Source organism: Molossus molossus, unplaced genomic scaffold (assembly GCF_014108415.1).
Source record: "Molossus molossus isolate mMolMol1 unplaced genomic scaffold, mMolMol1.p scaffold_m16_p_20, whole genome shotgun sequence".
Lineage (NCBI taxonomy): Eukaryota > Metazoa > Chordata > Mammalia > Chiroptera > Molossidae > Molossus > Molossus molossus.
Window position 1 is genome coordinate 53,617,638 of NW_023425356.1, and position 18,978 is coordinate 53,636,615.

At 60.7% G+C, this 18,978-nt stretch overlaps 2 protein-coding genes across 4 annotated transcripts; one reads left to right on the forward strand and one right to left on the reverse strand.

The window, feature by feature from the left end:
- Positions 1 to 2,565: 2,565 nt before the first annotated feature.
- Positions 2,566 to 18,221, reverse strand: NUF2 (NUF2 component of NDC80 kinetochore complex). Of its 3 annotated transcripts, XM_036273461.1 has the most exons (14): positions 18,136 to 18,221; positions 15,145 to 15,288; positions 13,737 to 13,811; positions 12,988 to 13,064; positions 12,458 to 12,519; positions 11,293 to 11,390; positions 10,327 to 10,400; positions 8,829 to 8,925; positions 8,230 to 8,292; positions 7,608 to 7,745; positions 5,421 to 5,561; positions 4,823 to 4,998; positions 4,056 to 4,191; positions 2,566 to 3,396 (listed from the first exon to the last, which is right to left on the reverse strand). In XM_036273461.1, exons 2-14 carry the CDS (start codon positions 15,265 to 15,267, stop codon positions 3,262 to 3,264), a joined length of 1,395 nt encoding a protein of 464 aa, XP_036129354.1. In that variant the 5' UTR covers positions 15,268 to 15,288; positions 18,136 to 18,221; the 3' UTR covers positions 2,566 to 3,261. The 3 variants fall into 3 exon arrangements, with proteins under 3 accessions (XP_036129354.1, XP_036129355.1, XP_036129356.1); XM_036273462.1 differs by lacking the exon at positions 5,421 to 5,561; XM_036273463.1 differs by lacking the exon at positions 2,566 to 3,396 and having other exon boundaries at positions 4,075 to 4,191; positions 4,823 to 5,068.
- On the forward strand, positions 17,410 to 18,195 carry LOC118637017 (translation initiation factor IF-2-like). Its single transcript, XM_036272014.1, has one exon. It carries the CDS (start codon positions 17,410 to 17,412, stop codon positions 18,193 to 18,195), a length of 786 nt encoding a protein of 261 aa, XP_036127907.1.
- Positions 18,222 to 18,978: the final 757 nt, after the last annotated feature.

Here is an 18,978-nt window from a genome sequence, read left to right on the forward strand (position 1 = left end):
CTTCAGACATCAGGCAGCGGGCACTGGGCCCTACCTGCTCTGTCCTGTGGTGGTGACCAGTGTCTAAATGGGACCTCGCGCTGCCTGGCTTCCGCAGACGCCACAGGGGAAGGTGTGCCTCCTCGGGGTCCTGGGCCGGTTCTCCCTCTGCTGCCCCCGGGGACGTCCGGCACGTCTCCTCCTGACGGCTGGACGACGCGACCCCCCACTGCAAACCAGGCATCTTCTCCGGAGAGCCTGAACCCAAGCATCCCGCCTGTGTTCCTGAGGGGTGTCCCGGTGCAGGAAGGCGGGGGGCTGCTACCCCGGGGACCAGCGTGAGCACCCAGGGCCCTCGGCAGTGTGGCAGGAGGCGTCAGCGGACCGAGGCCCTTTCTGGAGCCGAGGGCAGCCTCCACTCGGGAGCCCTTCCCCTGCGAGTGTTCTCAGCTGGGAACGGTCCCCGGAGCCTGGCCTGTGGGCCGATTCCCGAGCCCAGGCCCTCTGCAGCCCGCCAGGCCGCCAGCCCTCCCGGCCGCCCTCCCACACCACACTGCTGCCAACGTCAAAACCCTGGAGCAAGCTTGGGCAGTTTTTCATAGTTTTTCAAATTCGAATTCGTTACCATACAAATGAGCCCTCTGCTGTCTGGCGGCCAGCGACGCCCTGCCAAGCAGCTGACCGGCGGCAGAGCGGCCCTGCCAAGTGGCTCCCGCCTCCCTCCCGGAGCCAAACCCTCGTTTAACAGACAATTACAGACTCTCCGAACCCCAGACAGCGGATAATTACCAGCAGGGGTGTTAGGATGAAGCCAACCTAAATGAGTTCAGTTAAACAGGGCCATCCTGAGGGTGGCGCTTTTTATTTCCAACAAGGGCCGCGACCCGAACCCCGAGCCCCGAGCCCCGGTTAGCACCCCCCGCAGCTGCCCGCTCAACTCCTGACCTGCTGCACACCCACGACCACGGGGACACGCTCGTGACTGCAAACTTCTGTCCTGAGGACGTTAAATCCATTATTTCCTTAAGATCATATGGCAGATCTATAATTAATTAAACCCACCACGATATTACGGCAAAATAATTCCGCTTTTCTAAAAAAGGTAAATGCAATTTGCAGATCTGGTATTTGGATGAAGGCTTTGCCCAAAATCAATTCCTTTAGTTCCCAGAGAATAGACGCAAGCGGCAATCTCGTTTTAATTATATCTCTTTATTGCTAACAAAGGGATGATTTATGCAATTAAATTAACTGGCTAGAAAATTATTCTCAGCTGGGCTGTCCTGACTCTCGGCTCTCCGAGTGCGGCTCTCACACTGCGTGGAGATTAATTTCTCTGATGCGCAGACAATGCCGCCTGTGTCCCGTCCCACTTCATGCAGAAGGCCCCTTTCTTCCGGTGACTGACATGAATAATATTTGTAGAACTGCTTGGCTCTGACTAGTTTTTTTTGTTAAAAAGATGAAAAAGATCTTTTCTCTCCAGTCTCATTATCCCTGAGCAGGGAGGTCTGCGGGTCTCTCCTCCGGGAGCTGAGCAGCAGGGGACACGGCAAGGCGTCCAGGTGGCCCGCGGGACATGGGCCTCGGCAGCCAGAGGGTCAACGAGCACGTGCCTTGGGGACCACCCTTCCTCGCCGCTTCCCCTGTCCCTTCACCTCCCCCAGTACTACGCGTGCCCAGGTGAAGCTGGCACTGAAACACCACCAGCTGGTCAGCTGTGCCCTCCATGCGCGGGCACTGCTTGAGGGCCTGGGGGGACGGACTTCAAAGACACCTGTTCTTACGGAGCTGAGGACTCTGGAGGGCCACGTTGGTGGAAATTCTCGTGAAAGACCATTTCTGCAGGGGTGGGGGACAGGATGACATCATCTGGGGACCGACCGCATGGGGTGGGGCCTACATTGAACCATTAGATTGTTTCAGGCATCCTACAATCTGTTAGTCCTTCAGGACGGAACGAGGGGAGGAGCTACAACACCCAGGTGGTGCGAACCAAGCCAGAGGGGACGAGGCTGCTGCTTCTTTTAAAGCCACAGACACATGGCAGCAGCTTCCCCTTCACTCAGCCTCACCTGCGAGGGCAGGAGGCCAGCATGCTCGGGGCTGGGCCGGGGGGACAGTCTCCCTGTGGCGATGGTGGCTGTCCCAGCACAGAGCCCTGCCGTGGCGCACAGCAGCCGGGCACAGTGCAGAAGCAATGCCGCCGGCTGACAGAGGCAGGTGGGGCTGGTCGGTCCTGGGGTCCACTGCCGGCCCCACCGTCTGAGGGGGAGCCTTCCCATCACAAGTCAAATGTCTAAACCAGAAAGTATCATCGGACCCCACGAGTCCAAGGCTGTCAGTCACAAGTGACAAGTCTGCCTTCCAGGACCTCGAGATCTAGCACATGCCGTTTGGGGATTAATGGATATAGTGGACAAAAACTCACAACTCAGCAGGACGGGGCTGCAGGGAACGCTTTCAGAGAGCCCCGTGGGGAGGAGACGTGAAGACCACCCACAGTGGACCTTTGTGGGCAGGATGGCAAAAAACAGTTTCCAGTGTTAAACTGCTTGAGAAGACATATCCAAAGATTTTGCGACAAGAAGATCTTTTTTTATTGCTACAAGCAAGTGATCCAGTTTCCCAGCACCACTTTCTGGACTGCCTTGACCCCACTGTGTGTTCTCCCCCTGGCTGGAGACGCCCCACAAGCAAGGACTTATTCCTGTGATCGGTTTCATGCCACACTGTTTTGACTATTGCAGCTTTGTAATGTAGTTTGGTACCACGGAGCTGCTACCTCCCACTTTGTTCTTAAAATTTCTTTGGGTATTTGGGGTCCTCTGTGGCTCCATACACTTGAGAACAGCTGTTCAGAAAATGCCACTGGTGTTTTAATGGGCATCTTGCTCAGCTCTTCTTCAACATCTTAGTTTTCAGAGTACAAGTCTTTCACCTCTTTGGTTCAATTCATTCCTAGGAATTTTATGCTTTTTGATACAACTGTTAATGGGATTTTCTTAACATCTCCTGATTGTTCGTTATGGGTGCAGAGAAACACAGCCGACCTCTGTGCCCTGCCGAGAGGAAGGGGCGGGACCCAGCCATGGCCAGGTGCGCAGCTCTATGACAAGTTAGCAGAAGTCCACATTGAATGCATTACCCTACAAATAACAGCCCATGAGGATACAAAAATGACTGAGCCAAACTTTAGTACTTCTGATGCTTCCATTAACTCTGACTTTAGGTACGGAGCACAGTAAGCTGCTCACGCTGCTCAGACTCGCCAGGGGTCGGTCAGGTGGGCAGGGCGGACATCCTCCGCTTCAGCTCGGCGGCCTTGCCCTGCAGCTCGGCTCGGCCCTCCTCCGCCGCCCTCCCGACGCCTTCCTGGTACTTCTCCAGGGCCCCCTTCAGGCTCAGAAATATTTCCTGAGTGGAAAACAAGAGAGATGAGTCCATGCAACAACCCGACCTAAAAACGAGATACAACAATTCCCAGGCTGAGTCCCACGTATCAACAACTATCCTGCAGCCCATGTCACACGCGTGTCTACTCTTAACTCCGCTCTGCAGGCCAGACAGACCACCAGGGCGTCTGCTCCCTGGAAACCACCAGCTCGGGCCTGTTGCAGGGCCTGGATTCCAAGACACTAAGAACTTACTTTATGGTCAAGGACACGTTTACTTCGACGCTCCCCATGCAAGTGCCAGGCACACACCTGGGCGTCCCTGAGGGCCAGGCAGACAGACCAACTGTGAGTCTCAGGCTCAGACACACCAGTGCCTGGGGGAGTCATCCTGATCACCCGGTCAGGCAGCCCTTCCAGCCAGGATGGGGTCACAGCCCGACCGCGTGCGGAGGTGGAAGCAGAATGGACTCCAGACCACACACCGTCCGTCTCACCCTCGCCCAGGGCCACTTTGATCTTTTATTGTTTTTCTTAAAACTCTCAAACCTTGACGCAAGAAAAAGTGGGATTCTAAAAGGTCATAGGAGGGTCAACCTCTCGAGAACTGATGAACTCTTCGGAATGAGGGTGATGGAACTTACGTTCGACCTCGTGAAGCCGACCCCCACGGACACTCACCTGGGACTTGCGTCTCTCCCGCTCCGTGGTGTCCTTCAGCTGCTGGATGGCAAACCTAACCTTCTGGATTTCCTGGTTAATTGTGGTTATTCGCTCGTAGACAGCACCTCTTTTTTCTTGAACTTTATTGCAATCTCTAAAGAAAATAGAAACGGCCAAGTTACAGTTCTTCTTCGACATCTAAAAGGCAAACATTTACCTGACTTCGAGTCTAAAGTGACCACGTGTACAGGACACACCTCAGCCTCTCAAGGGCCACAGCGGATGGGTTGAGACCCCAGTGCAGCTGCGCCTGTGACAGGCGCCCACGAGCCACCTGGGTCTGAGGTCACAGCCCTGCCGGGTGGGACGTGAGCCAGGGCTCTGCCACGATCCCTGACGCACCTGTGAGAGGCTCAGCAGTGACATCTCAGACGTACCTGGACCTCAACTATTCTAAAAACACGTTCTGATGGATGGGAGACCCCACCAGGGAAAGCCCAGCCCACGGCCGATGCTAGAAATGCGAACTTAGTGCGGCCCTCCTCTGAACGGAGCCACAGCACTGCCCGGCCACGGGGACAGCTGGCTGACGTGGGAGCCCAGCCCTGAGAATGACCCAGTTACAGACGGGTGACCCGGAGAAGCCACGGCCAGCAGCATCTCTAAGCCTGACACAGCATCACAAGACCCAAGGTGGCCCGTCTGCTCGGCCCGTCTGCTCGGCCACCTCAAGGGGGACCGCCCCTCTGGACCCAGCCGCCCGCCCGCCCGCCCCAGCTCCGCACTCGATCACCGCGCGCTTGTGCTGCTCGACGCCCTCGTGCTTCTGGTTGATGCGGAACTGCACCGTGGCGAGCTTCTCCTTCTTCGCGTTCAGCAGCCTCCGCATGGAGTTCTCCTCGGCCTTCAGCTTCTTCAGCTCCGACTCTCCGCTCTCGATCTGGTCCTCCAGGCGCAGGTTCTGCCACGACAAGGACCGTCAGTGAGCCCAAGCAGGTGCACAGACAGTGAACGGCTACTTCCTGGAAGAGCTGCAGGGAGACGGAAAGAGCTAGAGCTGCTCCCGCCCCGCCGAGGGTCTGCAGGCAGGACGGGGGACAGCAGGGGGCCGAGAAGAGCGGCACACCCAAGAGGCTTGACGGGAGCAGAGGTGGGTGTGGGACCAGCCAGAAGCAGGGACCTGCCCTAGTTCTTCAAACCCCCGAGGGCAGGAAAGGGGGTTTGTAGCGGGGAACAAACACCAACGTCAGCGACGTGCGTCATCACCCACTTCATCAGAGGTGCCGACAGGCCCCGCACAGGCCGCCACACCTGACCCAGCAGGGCCCTTGCTTTAGGTACAGCGACAAAGAGCAGAGCGAGTCCCGCGGGGACGGAGCCCACCTCCTTCAACACCCCGGCCAGCGTCTCCCTGTTCTGGGCCAGGTCCTGTATCTTCTTCTGGTACAACTGCACCTCCAGCTGGCAGGAGGGCAGGCCGTCCACCGAGTCGCGGTACACCTCGTACTTCTCCATCACTTCTTGCTGCGGAAGCGAAGGAGCCCAGTCTGAGCGCCCAGCACCACGCTGCGGGGCTGGCAGCCGGGGTCCGGCAGGAACAGGGCCGGGAGGCGGAGGCTGAGCACAGGCCCTCAGGCGTCCCCAGCTCAGGGAGCGTGGACAGAAAGCTGCCTCGTCCCACAGACCCACTCACTGCAGCACCTCCCGAGGTTATTCGTAGGGTCTGGAGAGACTCTGTCCACGAACACGCCAACTGCTGCAATGGCTCCCGGCTGACTGCGCCACCGAATGGATCTCAGCCCCTTTGACACTGACTGCTCCCGCCCTGGCCGGTGTGCTCAGCGGTTAGAGCATCGGACCCAGTCCTGGGTTCGGTTCCCACCAAGGGCACGCACCTCAGTTGCAGTTCGTCCCTGGCCCCTGCTGGGGTCACGTGGGTGGCAACCAGTCAATGTGTCTGTCTCGCATCGATGTTTCTCTCTCTTCCTCCCTCTCTCCCTCCCGCTCTATCTGAAGATAAATGCAAAAATGTCTTTGGGCAAGGATTAAAAAAAACCCAACTAATCGAGCTCATTTTAAAAAAAAGATTAATTCCTATTCTAACATCAGAAAGGAACACCGTGGCCACAACCCCCTAACAGCAGAGGCTCTTCCCCCCGGCCCCCTGTCAACCAGCGGGCTCGTGTCAGGGAGCTGATGTCCTCCCTGGGCGGGGCCCGCTGTCTCTCGCACGCCACGCGTCAGCACCGCTGTGCGGACAGGCCCCGCCCGCACGTGGCAGCATGTCCCAGGGCGCACTGCGTTCAAGTCCACGGCAGACCAAGATTATTCAAGTGTTCTCCCAAAACTTCTAAATTTGCTAAATTTTTCAATTAAATGTCTAGTCCAGTTAAAATGTATCCGGTAAATGGCGCAGGCACAGCCGACACCCTCTGCTGCTGGTGGGCCGCCAGCCAGGCCAGGAGAGCCCGCTCCTCCCTCGGACACCCGCCTCTCCGGCCGTTCGTGTCCTCGTGGCCCTGCTCCTGAGTGACGGCCTCTAACAGGGACGATCTGAACAACAACTCGAGATGAGCCAGAAGTGTCCTTCAAGTAACAGTTTACAACATTCACCTCATAAAAGCTGCTAAAGTGTCCGCCCACTCCCACTGTCCGACCGACCCCCTGCCCCGCAGTGACAGGCAGTCACGGGTGTGCTCGCAAGATCGAATCCAGCGCCTGGAACCCTCAGCCGCTGCCGGTTTCCCACCGTCCGAGGCCACGTCCCTCCGTGGGCATCATGCTTTGGTCCCGGGCACGCCGTGCTCCCACGACCGCAGAGCGTCTGTGCACTGCCCCTCGTCCCCCTCGGTGCTCCCCGTGTGCACCTTCCCTGGGACCCCGCTTACTGGGGGTCAGCTCACCTTCCCCTCCGCCCCCTCAGCCTGATTTCCACACGACCAGAGCAGACGCCCCTCATTACATTACTTCCAAGCACCCAAAACTATCTTCTGTTTCTCTTTGTGGTACTTTTTATTTTTAAATTTTTTTCTTTATTAATTTTGAGAGAGGGGGAGAGATAGAAACATCGCTGAGAGAACATCGACTGGCCGCCTCCTGCATGCCCCCCTGGGGATCAGGCCCACAGCCTGGGCATGTGCCCTGACTGGGAATCGAACCAGCCACCTCTTGCTGCAGGGCAGACGCTCAACCACGGAGCCGCACCAACTGGCTTTACTTCGTGGAGTCTACGCTCACAGCCAAACAGCAGGAGGCAGAGTCTCCTCTACTCCGGGCCCCACACGCCGACCCCACACTTTCTATAGATTTGTTGCTACAGAATTGGTTATAAACTGCTCAACGCCCTTCAATCACCTTGAGATAAAGCACCAAGTCCCCTGAAGGTCACCCAGAGCAAAGCCTCCAACGCGTCGCATGAACAGCTGTCGTGAAACACCACGTCTCCACCCTGAGCCCCACACGAGCACTGCCGGAGACGCACTGGAGGAGGGCAGGGGCCTGGAGCCCAGAAACTACCCTTCAGGGGAACACGAACTGCTGGGGAACAGACCCCTGAAAACGGACACTCACCCTGGAATTTTTAAGCTTCTGGACTGTGTCTTTCATTTTTTCTTTATAATTCTTTAACTTCTCTGGAGAATCCACAATCTTTGTTTTCAAACTCTCTTGTGCTTCTTTCAAAGAGACCACGGACAGTTTCAGCTCATTCTGTGGGGAGCACAGAACCGGTGCTGCTGGTGCGGTGGGGAGAACAGGTCCGGCCCGCTCGCTGAGCACGGCTCCCGGCCTCGAGGCCGAGCTCGTCGGTGGCCTCCAGACTGTCCCTCAGGCTGCCATCCAGTGTCACCCCCCAGGCCCCGGGCACCCTGCCAGCTGGTCACACCGCCCCGTGCTGGGACATGGTCGCCCTGCCTCCGGCACCACGGGGTCCGGAGTCCCCAGGAACCCTGCCCAGCACCAGGACAGACTGTACGGCCACACCGCCCTTCCGCACTTCAGGGTCTCCCCCGACAGGGCGGCGTGGGCGTGACCAGTAGCCTCGGTCCTCCCAGGACCAGGCAGGGCGGCAGCACCGAGGAGGTTGAGAGCTCCGGCAGCTCCGTTCAAGGGGAGCACGGGGACAGCGGGCTGTACCCGCCCAGTTACACACCCTCGGCACCCTCCCCGTGCTGCCGCGTGAAAAGGTGCTCACCAAACGCTTGGTTTTCTCCAAGATGTCCGCCTTCTTCTGGGCGTTTCTGTCCTGCAGCGACGTCTAAGGAAAGCACAGTTGGTCTGTAAGGACTCAAAGCAGATTCCGACACAGCGCCGGTGCCTTCTCGGGAAACCAAGGGACCCGACTGCCCACGAGCCCCACCCCCGCCCACGAGCCCCGCCCCCGTCCACGAGCCCCACCCTGGCCAGGGAACTGACAGCCCCCACTGAGCTGCTCCCGTCTGACAGCCTGGGGCCCAGACAGAACTCCTGCTGTGTCGTCCTGACGACAGGACGCCCAGGCACGTGACATGCTGAGCACCCACGTTCCCCAGAAACCCCAGAAACGCCGGGCCGGGAGCAGGGGAGGGTCTGCGCGTGTCCAGGGCCAATGCAGTCAGGGCCGCAGGACGACACACGGGAAACCCTGAGGAGTTCGTCTCCAGGACGGCGTCTAACTCTGGCGCCACAGCCCCGCGGCCTGGCGGAGGGTCTGTCCCTCAGGAGAGCCCACGCGGCGCAGCCTCCCCGTGGTCACTGCATGTGCCCCGCCCCTCCCCCAGCACACCCCCGGGCGTCAGGGCCCCCAGCACGCACCGTCTTCTGCCGGAAGTCCTGATTCAGCAGCTGCTGCAGCTCCTGGATCTCGTCGGAGAGCTGCTTGAACTCGGCCTGCTCCTCGGCTGGGACGGAGCTGAGCACAGAAGCCAAGGTTAGGGCACTGACCTTCCGGAAGCCTCTGCCCTCGAGGACTTCGGAGAGGAGCCCCGTGCCGTCCTGGCTCCTACTGACCACCTCGCAGAGGGCTCCCTCGGCTCCCACGTCAGGGCTCCGTGGGGACTGCCCGAGGAGACAGGCGGGTCCCCTCCCTGCCCGCAGCCGCCTGGCCCTGGCCCTCGTCTCCGAGTCACACCTCCCCGTCTCCTCCACAGGACGGCCCTCAGTCCCTGAAATGCGGCCCAGAGTGGCTCCTTCCTTTCCAGCCCCGCCGGCCAGCGAGGTGAGCACTGAGCATTCTCCTTGGCCACTGGCGTGCACCCCCGCGAACCCGCTCTCAACACACGCGCCGCATAGAAACCTGAGACACGCCAGGGCCGCACGTTTTCGGGCAAACTGCACATTAGGTTCTGAGCCCACTCATTTGAACCAGCAGATGCCCCTTCCCCAGCTACTTCAGGACACAGAACGTGTGCTCTTTTCAAACTTCGACCCTCAGGGCGAAGAGTCACAAACACGATAACCCTACATTACCCTGAGCCTCAAAACCCGAAACAGCTGGTGCAAGTGCACACCCGTTGGCTCATGCGCGGTCCGCAGCGTTTGGGCAGGAGAACACGAGTTAGCTCATGAGCGGTCAAAAACGTGTTCACCTCGGCCCACCTCCCGCCCTCGCCCGTCACAGTCTGCGGTGCCTTCACGTGAGGGACGTCACCGCTCGTGACCGGGAAGAACGCTCTGCTGCCCGCCCAGCCTGTCCCAGCGTGGCTGGTGCGCGGGGCCGCCAGCTCGCTGCCCTGCGGCAGACGCACTCGGACACCAGCAGGAGTAAAAGTCCCTCGGTTCCCAGTCAGAAAACGTAGGCCGAGGCGTCCCCGCTCGAGTGGCTCTTCCTGTCCCGGGCCCGACACCCGGCCCGCAGCAAGGGACACGCTGGCAGAAGGGCCTGGTCCGAGGAGTGTCCAGCCCTACAGAGCGAGGCTCCACTCTGCACACACCAGCTCATGTGCTGACAGGGAGAGAGGAGGAAGAGACGCGTCTGCCCCAAGGGTGAGAAAAGGGATGGTGAGCCCCAGACAGCAAAGCTGAGACCGGCCGCCCCGGCCCGGCCGCCCCGCTGACAGCAAAGGAGCTGAGACCGGACTCAATGGCCCGGCCGCCCCACTGACAGCAAAGGAGCTGAGACCGGACTCGATGGCCCGGCCGCCCCGCTGACAGCAAAGGAGCTGAGACCGGACTCGATGGCCCGGCCGCCCCGCTGACAGCAAAGGAGCTGAGACCGGCCGTGCTGGCCGTGCTGGCCGGGCTGCCCCGCCTGCCCCACTGACGGCCACTTGGCCCGCGAAGCCCGTGTTTTAGCTGTGGGTCTGCTACTTACTCCAGTTTCTCCAGCTTCATCAGCGCCTCCTGGTGGGCCGCATTGAGCTGCTGCAGCTTGTCCACAGAGGATTTCTACAAAGAGGTTTCTGAGGTCACCCTAGTGTTCTCCCAGCTGGCGCCAGGCTTCAGGGCTGCCAGCTCACCATGGGCACTCACCCCGCGGCTCCCCCGTCCCGCCAGCCCCCGCACCTGAGGAGGGGCCGGGCTCCTGTGCCCCGTCCTCGGCTCTGTGCTCACCTCAGTGTCACGAAGGACACCGTGACTGACAGTTCTGGGACTAAGTGCACAGGGGCCGTGAAGAGTCAGGACATGAGCACAGGACCCCAGTGCAGCTCGCTCCAGCACTGAGCACAGTGACATCCCCCCACCCCCTGGGTGACGGCAGGAAGCGTCACAGAGGCTCCATAGAAATGACAGAGGCTGTGCCTTAGAGATGAGACATCAGGCAGCCAAGTCACATTTGCGCACACAGACAGGCACAGGCGTGGGGCCTATGTGAGGACGTCTGTGCTGATCTGCGGCTCCATGTCCAGCTCTGGTGCTGTCCTGAGTGTGCCCAGAGCTGAGGATGGACAGGACGAATCACAGATGACCCACAGCCTCCCACGTCCTCCGAGCTGCTGGCGGGTGCACCGTCAGTGAGCTGCTGGGCAGCAGGTAGACACACACCCCTAGGCCGTCCCGTGGAGCAAACAGGAATCTCAAGCCTCGTGACTTAAAGGACACTGCTGAACACGGGGACCTACCGCGACCCTCCCCCCTCACTTCCTGACAAAGGAAGAGAAGCCCAGCCTCTCCCTAATGTCACAAACAGCAAAGAAAACCTTGCTCTGAGATGCTTTCAGTAACTAGAACCTGCACCGTCATGTAAAGACAATGCACTTGGCTGTACGGCAGTCACCTCGACCACCGTTTAGACGGACGATAGTTTGTAATGATGCTGCCGGGCTGCACTGAGTCTTACATGCTGCCAGAGATACTCCATGTACGTCTCACGACAGGCGTCCCGAAAGTGGATGAAGTTGATGATGCCACTCAAAAACCGACTGGTCCGCTTGGCTTCTGAAACAGAAAGCAAGGCCCTGACTGCCCCGGGACAGCGTGGCACGGAGCCGCCCACCCCACAGGGCAGCATAGCTGTGCCCCGTTTTAACTGCCCAAGAGCACACGTCTGCCCTAGCATACGGGCGAGAACTGTCTTTCACTGACACACGCACACACGCACACACGAGGAAACCTCTCCTCAGGCTGTGGGTACAGCTGAAGGGAGAGTCACAGCAGTGACACCTACATCAGAAAAGAAGATGCATCGCAAAGAGCCTCAGCTTCTACCTTAAAACTAGGGGGAGAAAGAGCAAAACCAAGTGAGCATGAAAAAGAATAACTATAAGTACAAAAAACAACATGGAAAATGAAATTAAAACTGAGGGGAAAAAAAATCAATGATCAACAAAATCTTAAAAAATGCGACTCAGTGGTCAGGGAGAAACGGAAGTGTGAGGGAAGAACTGCTCAGGTCCAGGTGAGCGAGGACATCCCTCGCGCTCTACAGTTAAAGTGGTACAGAGCCGTGAACGCGCTCGTGTGGACGCGCCTGTCGACTTACATGCAGCGAAGGCAAAGGGAAAGGGAACCAGCGAGCGTCCTCAGGAGCCCTGGATGGACAGGCAGCCAGCAGCCCAGGATTTATTTCACGTACATATATACACGTATATATACACACACTTAAGACTTCCACTCTGCACTTAAAATTGAACGTTCACGCTGTGTAAGTTGCACGTTAGTAAACAGAGCAGAGGAGAGCTGAGCAGGACAAGAGTGGCTATGTGGGTGGACCAAGCCAGGGCTCAGAAGTTGGGACACTTCCACCTTCTGCTACAATGTTGCACCGTTCCCGTCTTTGCTGAAACATTTGGTTCCTGGTAGAAGCACGTGCACATTCACACGGTTCACACACGGCAGGACTGAGCCCGCGATGCAGCACGGCTGCGTGTCACTTGACTCATGTTCTCACACACACAGAACGTCTCTCGAACGCAAGGCGCTGAGAACTGCTGAGCTTCCTGCGGCTCTGCGAGGGCAACATCAGCGCTGGGACGTAGGAGTCCCGGCCCGGGGCCCTCACTCACTCGGGTACAGGATGTCGGCCGTCTCGAAGTCATTCACGCGGCAGATGGGCAGGAACGAGTTCCTGGGGGCGTGGAGAAAGCACTGAGCGGTGCGCACACAGAGCCAGAGGGCAGGCACAGCGTGGTCCAGGATTCTGGACCCTAACCCTAACCCTAACCCCCACGGCAGAGAGCCCGTCAGAGGCCACGCGAGGGCGCGACCCCGCAGCCCCGAGATCGCCCTGCACAGTTCAGGGGTGTCGTGCTCAGGTGCAGCAAAAGACCCCAGTTCACAAGGCGCCCTCTGGGAGACACTGGGCTCTGAGAACACAACGGCCTCCAGCAGTTCGTGTTCACACCTGGGAACGGCCACGGGCAGTGTCCCGGGTGGAGGCGGTCAGCTACGCCTGCGGAAAGCCTGTGATTTTGAGTGTACATGGGATGGAGTGCGGAGGAAGGGGCAGAAATTCTTTCCAAAGAACCTCACATCACTGTGAAAGCTTAACGTGACGGGACAGGGTCAGACTGAGCAAACGCAACACTCCACTCACAGATGAATAAAGAGGTTGCTGACGGGTAAGAAGCCTTCCATCAGATGTGGATACATGACGTCCGAGTTCACTGGCATCTAAGTGGAAAATCAGACAACCCGCGTTACGCTTTCCTGATGGAGCAAGAAAAACCTTCCCCTTCGAGAAACCTCAACCAGAGTAAGATCAAATCACACCAGCTGCTCCCGGAAGACACGGCGAGCAGTCCAGACCCTGGCACAGACCAAGCGCTGTCGCCAGGACCACTGACCCTAGGTCCTCGGCAGTGTCCAAGGACGGTTCCGAACGCAGAAGGACACGCACTGGTCCCCGTCTCTGACCAGCGGCACAGACTGCGCTGGCCTCCACGCATGCTCTCAACCGCAGAACCCAGGACAGAGGCAAGGCCTCAGCGAGAAAGCCTGGGACTCGAACCACGTGCAGGGACGCTGGGACATGGGCACCTCGGATGACGCTCCCAGGAGAAACCTAACTTCCCCTAGGAACTCCTCACGTGCTAGAGGCTCAGCTGCCTGACTCCATCTCAGTGTGGACTCCTGCCCCAGCTCGGGGTCCGTCCTGAGAACCGCCAGCCTGAGATGTGAGCACCTGCCCACACCGGTGATCTGTGCCACGGTCTCACCGCGGCTTGTCTTGCACAGCTGTCAACATAAGCCACCGCCACGCCTGGTCCCGTCCGAGCGGCGTGCACACAGCTCTCTACAGGGTGGAGGGCGCCCTGTCCTGAGCCCGAGCGCGCGGCGACTCACCATGTAGAAGTGCTCCAGGCGTGTGCCGTACACAATCTGCAAGGCCCTCAGGTAGATGGTGTGCAGGACCTCGGGCTGCAGGAGGAAAGGGCCTGTTGGCACCGGCACCGCCCCCCTCACCGCAGAGCCCACACGCAAGACGAATGTCTCCCCTCCCCTCCAAAGAGCTCTAACTTTCCCCGATCTGAAAACACCTGATGTGCTCATCACTTGCTCGTAAGTAATGAAGGTCAATCAGATCGGTTATATGAGCTCCTAGACAGGACTCGAGCAACACCAGCCAAACCCAACCCAAGCAACCCACCCACACTAGGGAGGGGAGGGCCAGTCTTTCCAAACAGGTGGTAAAACCATTCTCTGGGGGGGGAGGGGTAAAAGGCACCCCCTGTGCAACCTCAGACGTTGGACTTAAGGGAACACTGTGAGCAGGAGTATAGACGTAATGGGGGGCAGGATTTTTCAAGCTTCCTCTTCCAGACGAGCGGTTCCCAGACGCTGGCCTGCAGGGCCCGTCCCACCCACACACAGGCCCATCCACCCCAGGAGCCTCCCTTTCCTGGGAGGGGGGAAGGGCACGGCGATCAGGAAGGTGAGCTCCACACCACCCCACCAGGGTCTCCTGTGCTCTCTCTTCCAGCCCAGCAAACTCCAGGCGGCTGGGGTTCTGTGTCACAGAAACTGGTCCGTTTGCATTCAATAACTACTGTACAAAAGAGCAATGTCTGGGCCCTGGCCAGCTTGGCTCAGCGGTTAGAACCTCGGCCCGTGGACCAGAGAGTCCCGGGTTCAGTTCCCGCTGGGGGCATGTACCTCAGTTGCAGTTTGTCCCCAGCCCTAGTTAGGGTCATGTGGGTGGTGACCACTCCGTGTGTCTCTCTCAGATCAGTGTTTCTCTCTCTCTCTTCTTCCCTCTCTCCCTCCCGCTCTATCTGAAGATGAATGCAAAAGTGTCCTTGGGTGAGGATAAAAAAAAAATTAAATAAAGTAAAAAGATTAAGAGCAACATGTGTCCAAACACATCGACCCCGGGGACATAATGCAAGAACCGCGAGCTCCCAAGGGCTGTCCCCAGCGCATCGGGCGTGAACCGTGCGGAGTGCCCTCCCACATGCCCGCAAAGGGCCCTCGGGCCCTGCTCCGGCTACAGGAATCCCATGCGCTGGAGCGTGTCTGCTCGAGAAGCTGCTCCCTGAAGAAAAGGACGATGCTGAAGAACTGAATTCCGAGGGGAAGGGAGCGGTGTCCCACACAGAAACTTCATGGTACTCTTAAGCGACACGCGGGCGAGCCTCTGGGCTGAAGCGACTGGCCCACAGGAACCACTGCGTGTGCGGCCCTGCCCCAGACGCGGGACCTGCGTCCAGTCCGCTCTCCCTGCCATCAGCCACCTGCCGCACAGCCCGCTCACCTTTGGGTTGGGGTAAAGGTCGTTCTTGGAGAGGTTTTTACCGTCAGCCCCGGTTAAGATTTTGTTTCGAACATGAGTCACAATCTCAGCCACGCTGTATCTGGGGAACGACAAGGTCTCCATCTCGGAAGGTCTCCGGCTGGTCTGAGGGAAGAAAACAGATCAGAAACAGGGCGGGACAGCGGCTCTCACTGCCTGGAAGCCGATCGACACAGGGACAATCAGGGGCCGAGGTGACCGGCGTGGGGTCCGCAGTCACCACAGCCGGGAGGGGGACTCAGTCTCACGTAGCCGATCTGCAGCTCCCACAATCATTCTGTTCCAATACCCTCACGCTGCTGTCTTTCGTATGATTGAACAGATGAAAAAAACATACTTTTCTTCTTTAAATTCAGGGGTGGGGTACACGGATTAACAACATGGATCCTGAGAATTAATCCTCAAAGGAGATACGTAGTCGACACTGTCAGCACAATCACTGTACACCCAGTAACGCTGGGCGGAGGACACCACCTCGACCTCCCTGCTCCTGGATGGACAGAGATGCCGGGAAGGGCTGAGTGCAAGCGGGGAGGGAGGGGCCCTGCAGGGGGACCTGCGACCGACAGAAATGCAACCACCACGGTGACGACTAGGAGAAAACAACAGCAAACCACTTCCCCTAATGTCCTCAGATGGTGACCAGAGCCCGGGTCCCCTCAAGCACTGGTTCCCACAGTTGGCCCCCCAGGGGATCTGGCAGCATATGGGGACGTTTCTGGTGTCGGGACGGGTAGGCTGCTCCTGGAACCCAGTGGGTAGAGGCCCCCGTGCTGCTGAACACCCCACAGTGCACAGAATGACTCGGCGATGCCGAGATTAGAAATCCCGCTGGAGCCTGGCACTGACCTGTCACAACCTGCCACCTGTGCTGTGACTGTTGTCCCAACTCGGGTGCTGCACTGCGAGTGCCCAGCCAGCAGGACCTTCCCATTTCCTCCCCCCTCCCAGAGCAGCAGCAGCAACACAGCCACTCGACAGTGGCGCCTGTCTCAGCACCTGCAGACCTGCTCCCCGGGGAGCACATGATCCCAGGGCCAGCTGGGCCCGGCTCCGTACGGCTCCGTATCAGACGGAAATGACCCACAATTCTGGAACTGTTTCCTTAGGCTTCTAAAGTTTGTCAGAACACTGGGATTGAGTGAATCTGATAAGTACGGGGAGCCCTTCTCAGAGACGACTGAGAAATGACCCCCAGTTTGGCTCCACCTGCAAAGAACCCAGAGTTCACTCACTGGGGACGACTGCCCCCTCCTCAGTGCGGTCCAGTAGTTAGGAAACTTCCTCAGACTGCAGAGAAACCTGTGCGCTGTCCCTTAACTGCCAGTCCTGCATTGCCACCCCTGCAGAGAACCTGTGCACCCCTCTCCTGCCCCTGCTCCCCCTCTCCTGTCCCTGCTCCCCCATCCTGTCCCTGCTCCCCCTCTCCTGCCCCTGCTCCCCAATCCTGTCCCTGCTCCCCCTCCTAAGCACAGCCACTCCTTACCCCACACTCTTAGGGACTGGACCATTCTGCTCACTCTCCTGTAAAACTATTCTGTCCGTGTCTTAAAATACAGCTGAAACGGACCCGACCACCACACGTGGCCAGTGTGAGTGCCCCACGCTCTGGTCTCCTCCCCACACCGGCGCACTGCCCGGCCGACAGGTGCCCGGCAGACAGATGCCCCGCAGGCAGGTGCCCCGGCAGACAGGTGCCCCGGCAGGCAGGTGCCCTGGCAGACCGGTGCCCGGCAGACAGGTGCCCCGCAGACAGATGCCCCGCAGGCAGGTGCCCCGGCAGACAGGTGCCCCGGCAGGCAGGTGCCCTGGCAGACCGGTGCCCGGCAGACCGGTGCCCGGCAGACAGGTGCCCGGCAGACAGCCCTGGCTCCTTCCCTGGGCCCCGAGGACGAACCGGTTCATCTGAACCTCAGGCGCCGACCTGTCCTACCACCGACTGTCCCAGCGCTCAGCGTTCTTCCCAGACCCTCTCCACCTCCCACTGTTCGTGTTTCAGCAGAACCGAGTCCATTTTCACCCGGGTCGAGACGCAAACACAGCTGATAAAATGGCTCGGCCGCCCTGGCCTGTTCGGCTCAGCGGTGACCACTGGGTCGGCGGCTGGCCCCAGCCTGTCTGGGTGCGGCTCTGCCCCTCCACGTTTCTGCCCCCCCCGCCCCCCCCCCCCGTTATTCGGGGATAAACAGACAGACACCCTCGGGCAAGGAGACAGAAGCCGCGGCCATGGAACCGCAGAGAAGCACTTTTCTGCAAGAAGCCTGCGGGTGGGAGAGGCTGCGGTCGTGGTCCCGCCCCGCACCCCCGCTGCCAGGCCCCCGCACGCACGCCCAGCAAACACCCCAACACCCCGACACCCCACGCACAGCGCCGCCACGCAACCTTCTGCTCCGAACCCCGCCGCCGGCCCCTCTGGGCCTCGGGCAAAGCCGACGCCGCGGGGAGGACGAGCCCGGGGGCCGCGGGGAGGACGAGCCCGGGGGCCGCGGGGAGGACGAGCCCGGGGGCCGCGGGGAGGACGAGCCCGGGGGCCGCGGGGAGGACGAGCCCGGGGGCCGCGGGGAGGACGAGCCCGGGGGCCGCGGGGAGGACGAGCCCGGGGGCCGCGGTCCCGGCGCCGCTTTCCCCAAACCGAAGGCGCAGGAGGCGCGGGCGGCCCCGCTGTGGTCACTGGCCGGGGGCCCCTCGGGCCGCCTGGCGGACGTCAACCCGGGCACCCGGGCCTTGCGCGTTCGCGACCCCAGGACGCGGGCGACACCGCTGACGTGGGCCTCGCGGGGCGCGGAGAGGGAGGCCCGCGCTCAGCCCCCGGAGCGGCGCCCCCTCGGCGACTCCGGAGCACCTGCGCCCCGCACCTGCGCCCGCACCTGCCGGCAACGCGGCGCGCCCCGCCCCGCCCCGCCCACGCCCACCCGCGCTCACCCCACCCGCGCTCACCCCACCCGCGCTCACCGCCACGGAGCGGACCCGGGAAAAGCCGCGCTCCCTACGCCGACCGTTGTCGCATTTTAAACCAGCCGCCTGCCCCGAAGCCCCGCCCCTTCCGCCCGCTTCCGGTAACGGTCGCGCCGGAAGCCGGTGGGGCTCAAAAGACAGGAGCTGCGCGGGCGGCGCGGGCTCGGGGCGGAACCTTTCTCGCGGAGCGGGTGTCTGGTCGGAGCTGCACTCCGCCGGAAGTGGGATGCGGCGGGCCCGGCGGGGCGGGGTCGGGGGCGGGGCCGTGTCTAGGGGCGGGGTCCTGTCGGGGGCGGGGACGATGGCGCCTCGCGGCCGGACTCCCGGTGCGGAGCTGTTCTCGCCCAGGCGTCGGGCGGCCCTTCCCGGCCTGTCCGCGTCGCTGGGGAGTGAGTGGCGGGCCGGGCCCGACCGTTCTCGCGGGGCCTTGGCGCGGCCGGCGCTGTGACAGCCGTGCTGCGGCGGCGGGGCTGGGAGCGCGGCCTGTGCGCCGGGGGGCGCCGTTCGCTCACACGGCGGGACGAGGCGGGAGGCGCCGAGCGCTGTTCCCGGGACGTTAGATTCCAGGTCACTGGTTTGAGAGCAGGGCTGGAGTCGGGGCTCCGGGAGGGGGGCGCGGGGTCCGACCGCCTGTCGCCGCTGCACCGCTCACCTGTCCCAGCCGCGCCGCTCACCTGTCCCAGCCGCGCCGCTCACCTGCCCCAGCCGCGCCGCTCACCTGCCCCAGCCGCGCCGCTCACCTGCCCCAGCCGCGCCGCTCACCTGCCCGCTCACCTGCCCCAGCCGCGCGGCTCACCTGCCCCAGCCGCGCCGCTCACCTGCCCCAGCCGCGCCGCTCAC

What these genes read in the sequence shown, in the direction of transcription:
- NUF2 (XM_036273461.1), bottom strand. Translation starts at nt 15,267, where the DNA reads ATGGAGACCTTGTCGTTCCCCAGATACAGCGTGGCTGAGATTGTGACT. An exon ending in AGCAACCTCTTTATTCATCT is followed by an intron (nt 12,520 to 12,987) that starts GTGAGTGGAGTG and finishes CCACGCCCCCAG; the next exon opens with GAACTCGTTCCTGCCCATCT. An exon ending in ATGAAGCTGGAGAAACTGGA is followed by an intron (nt 8,926 to 10,326) that starts GTAAGTAGCAGA and finishes TTCTGTGCTCAG; the next exon opens with CTCCGTCCCAGCCGAGGAGC.
- LOC118637017 (XM_036272014.1), top strand. Translation starts at nt 17,410, where the DNA reads ATGGAACCGCAGAGAAGCACTTTTCTGCAAGAAGCCTGCGGGTGGGAG.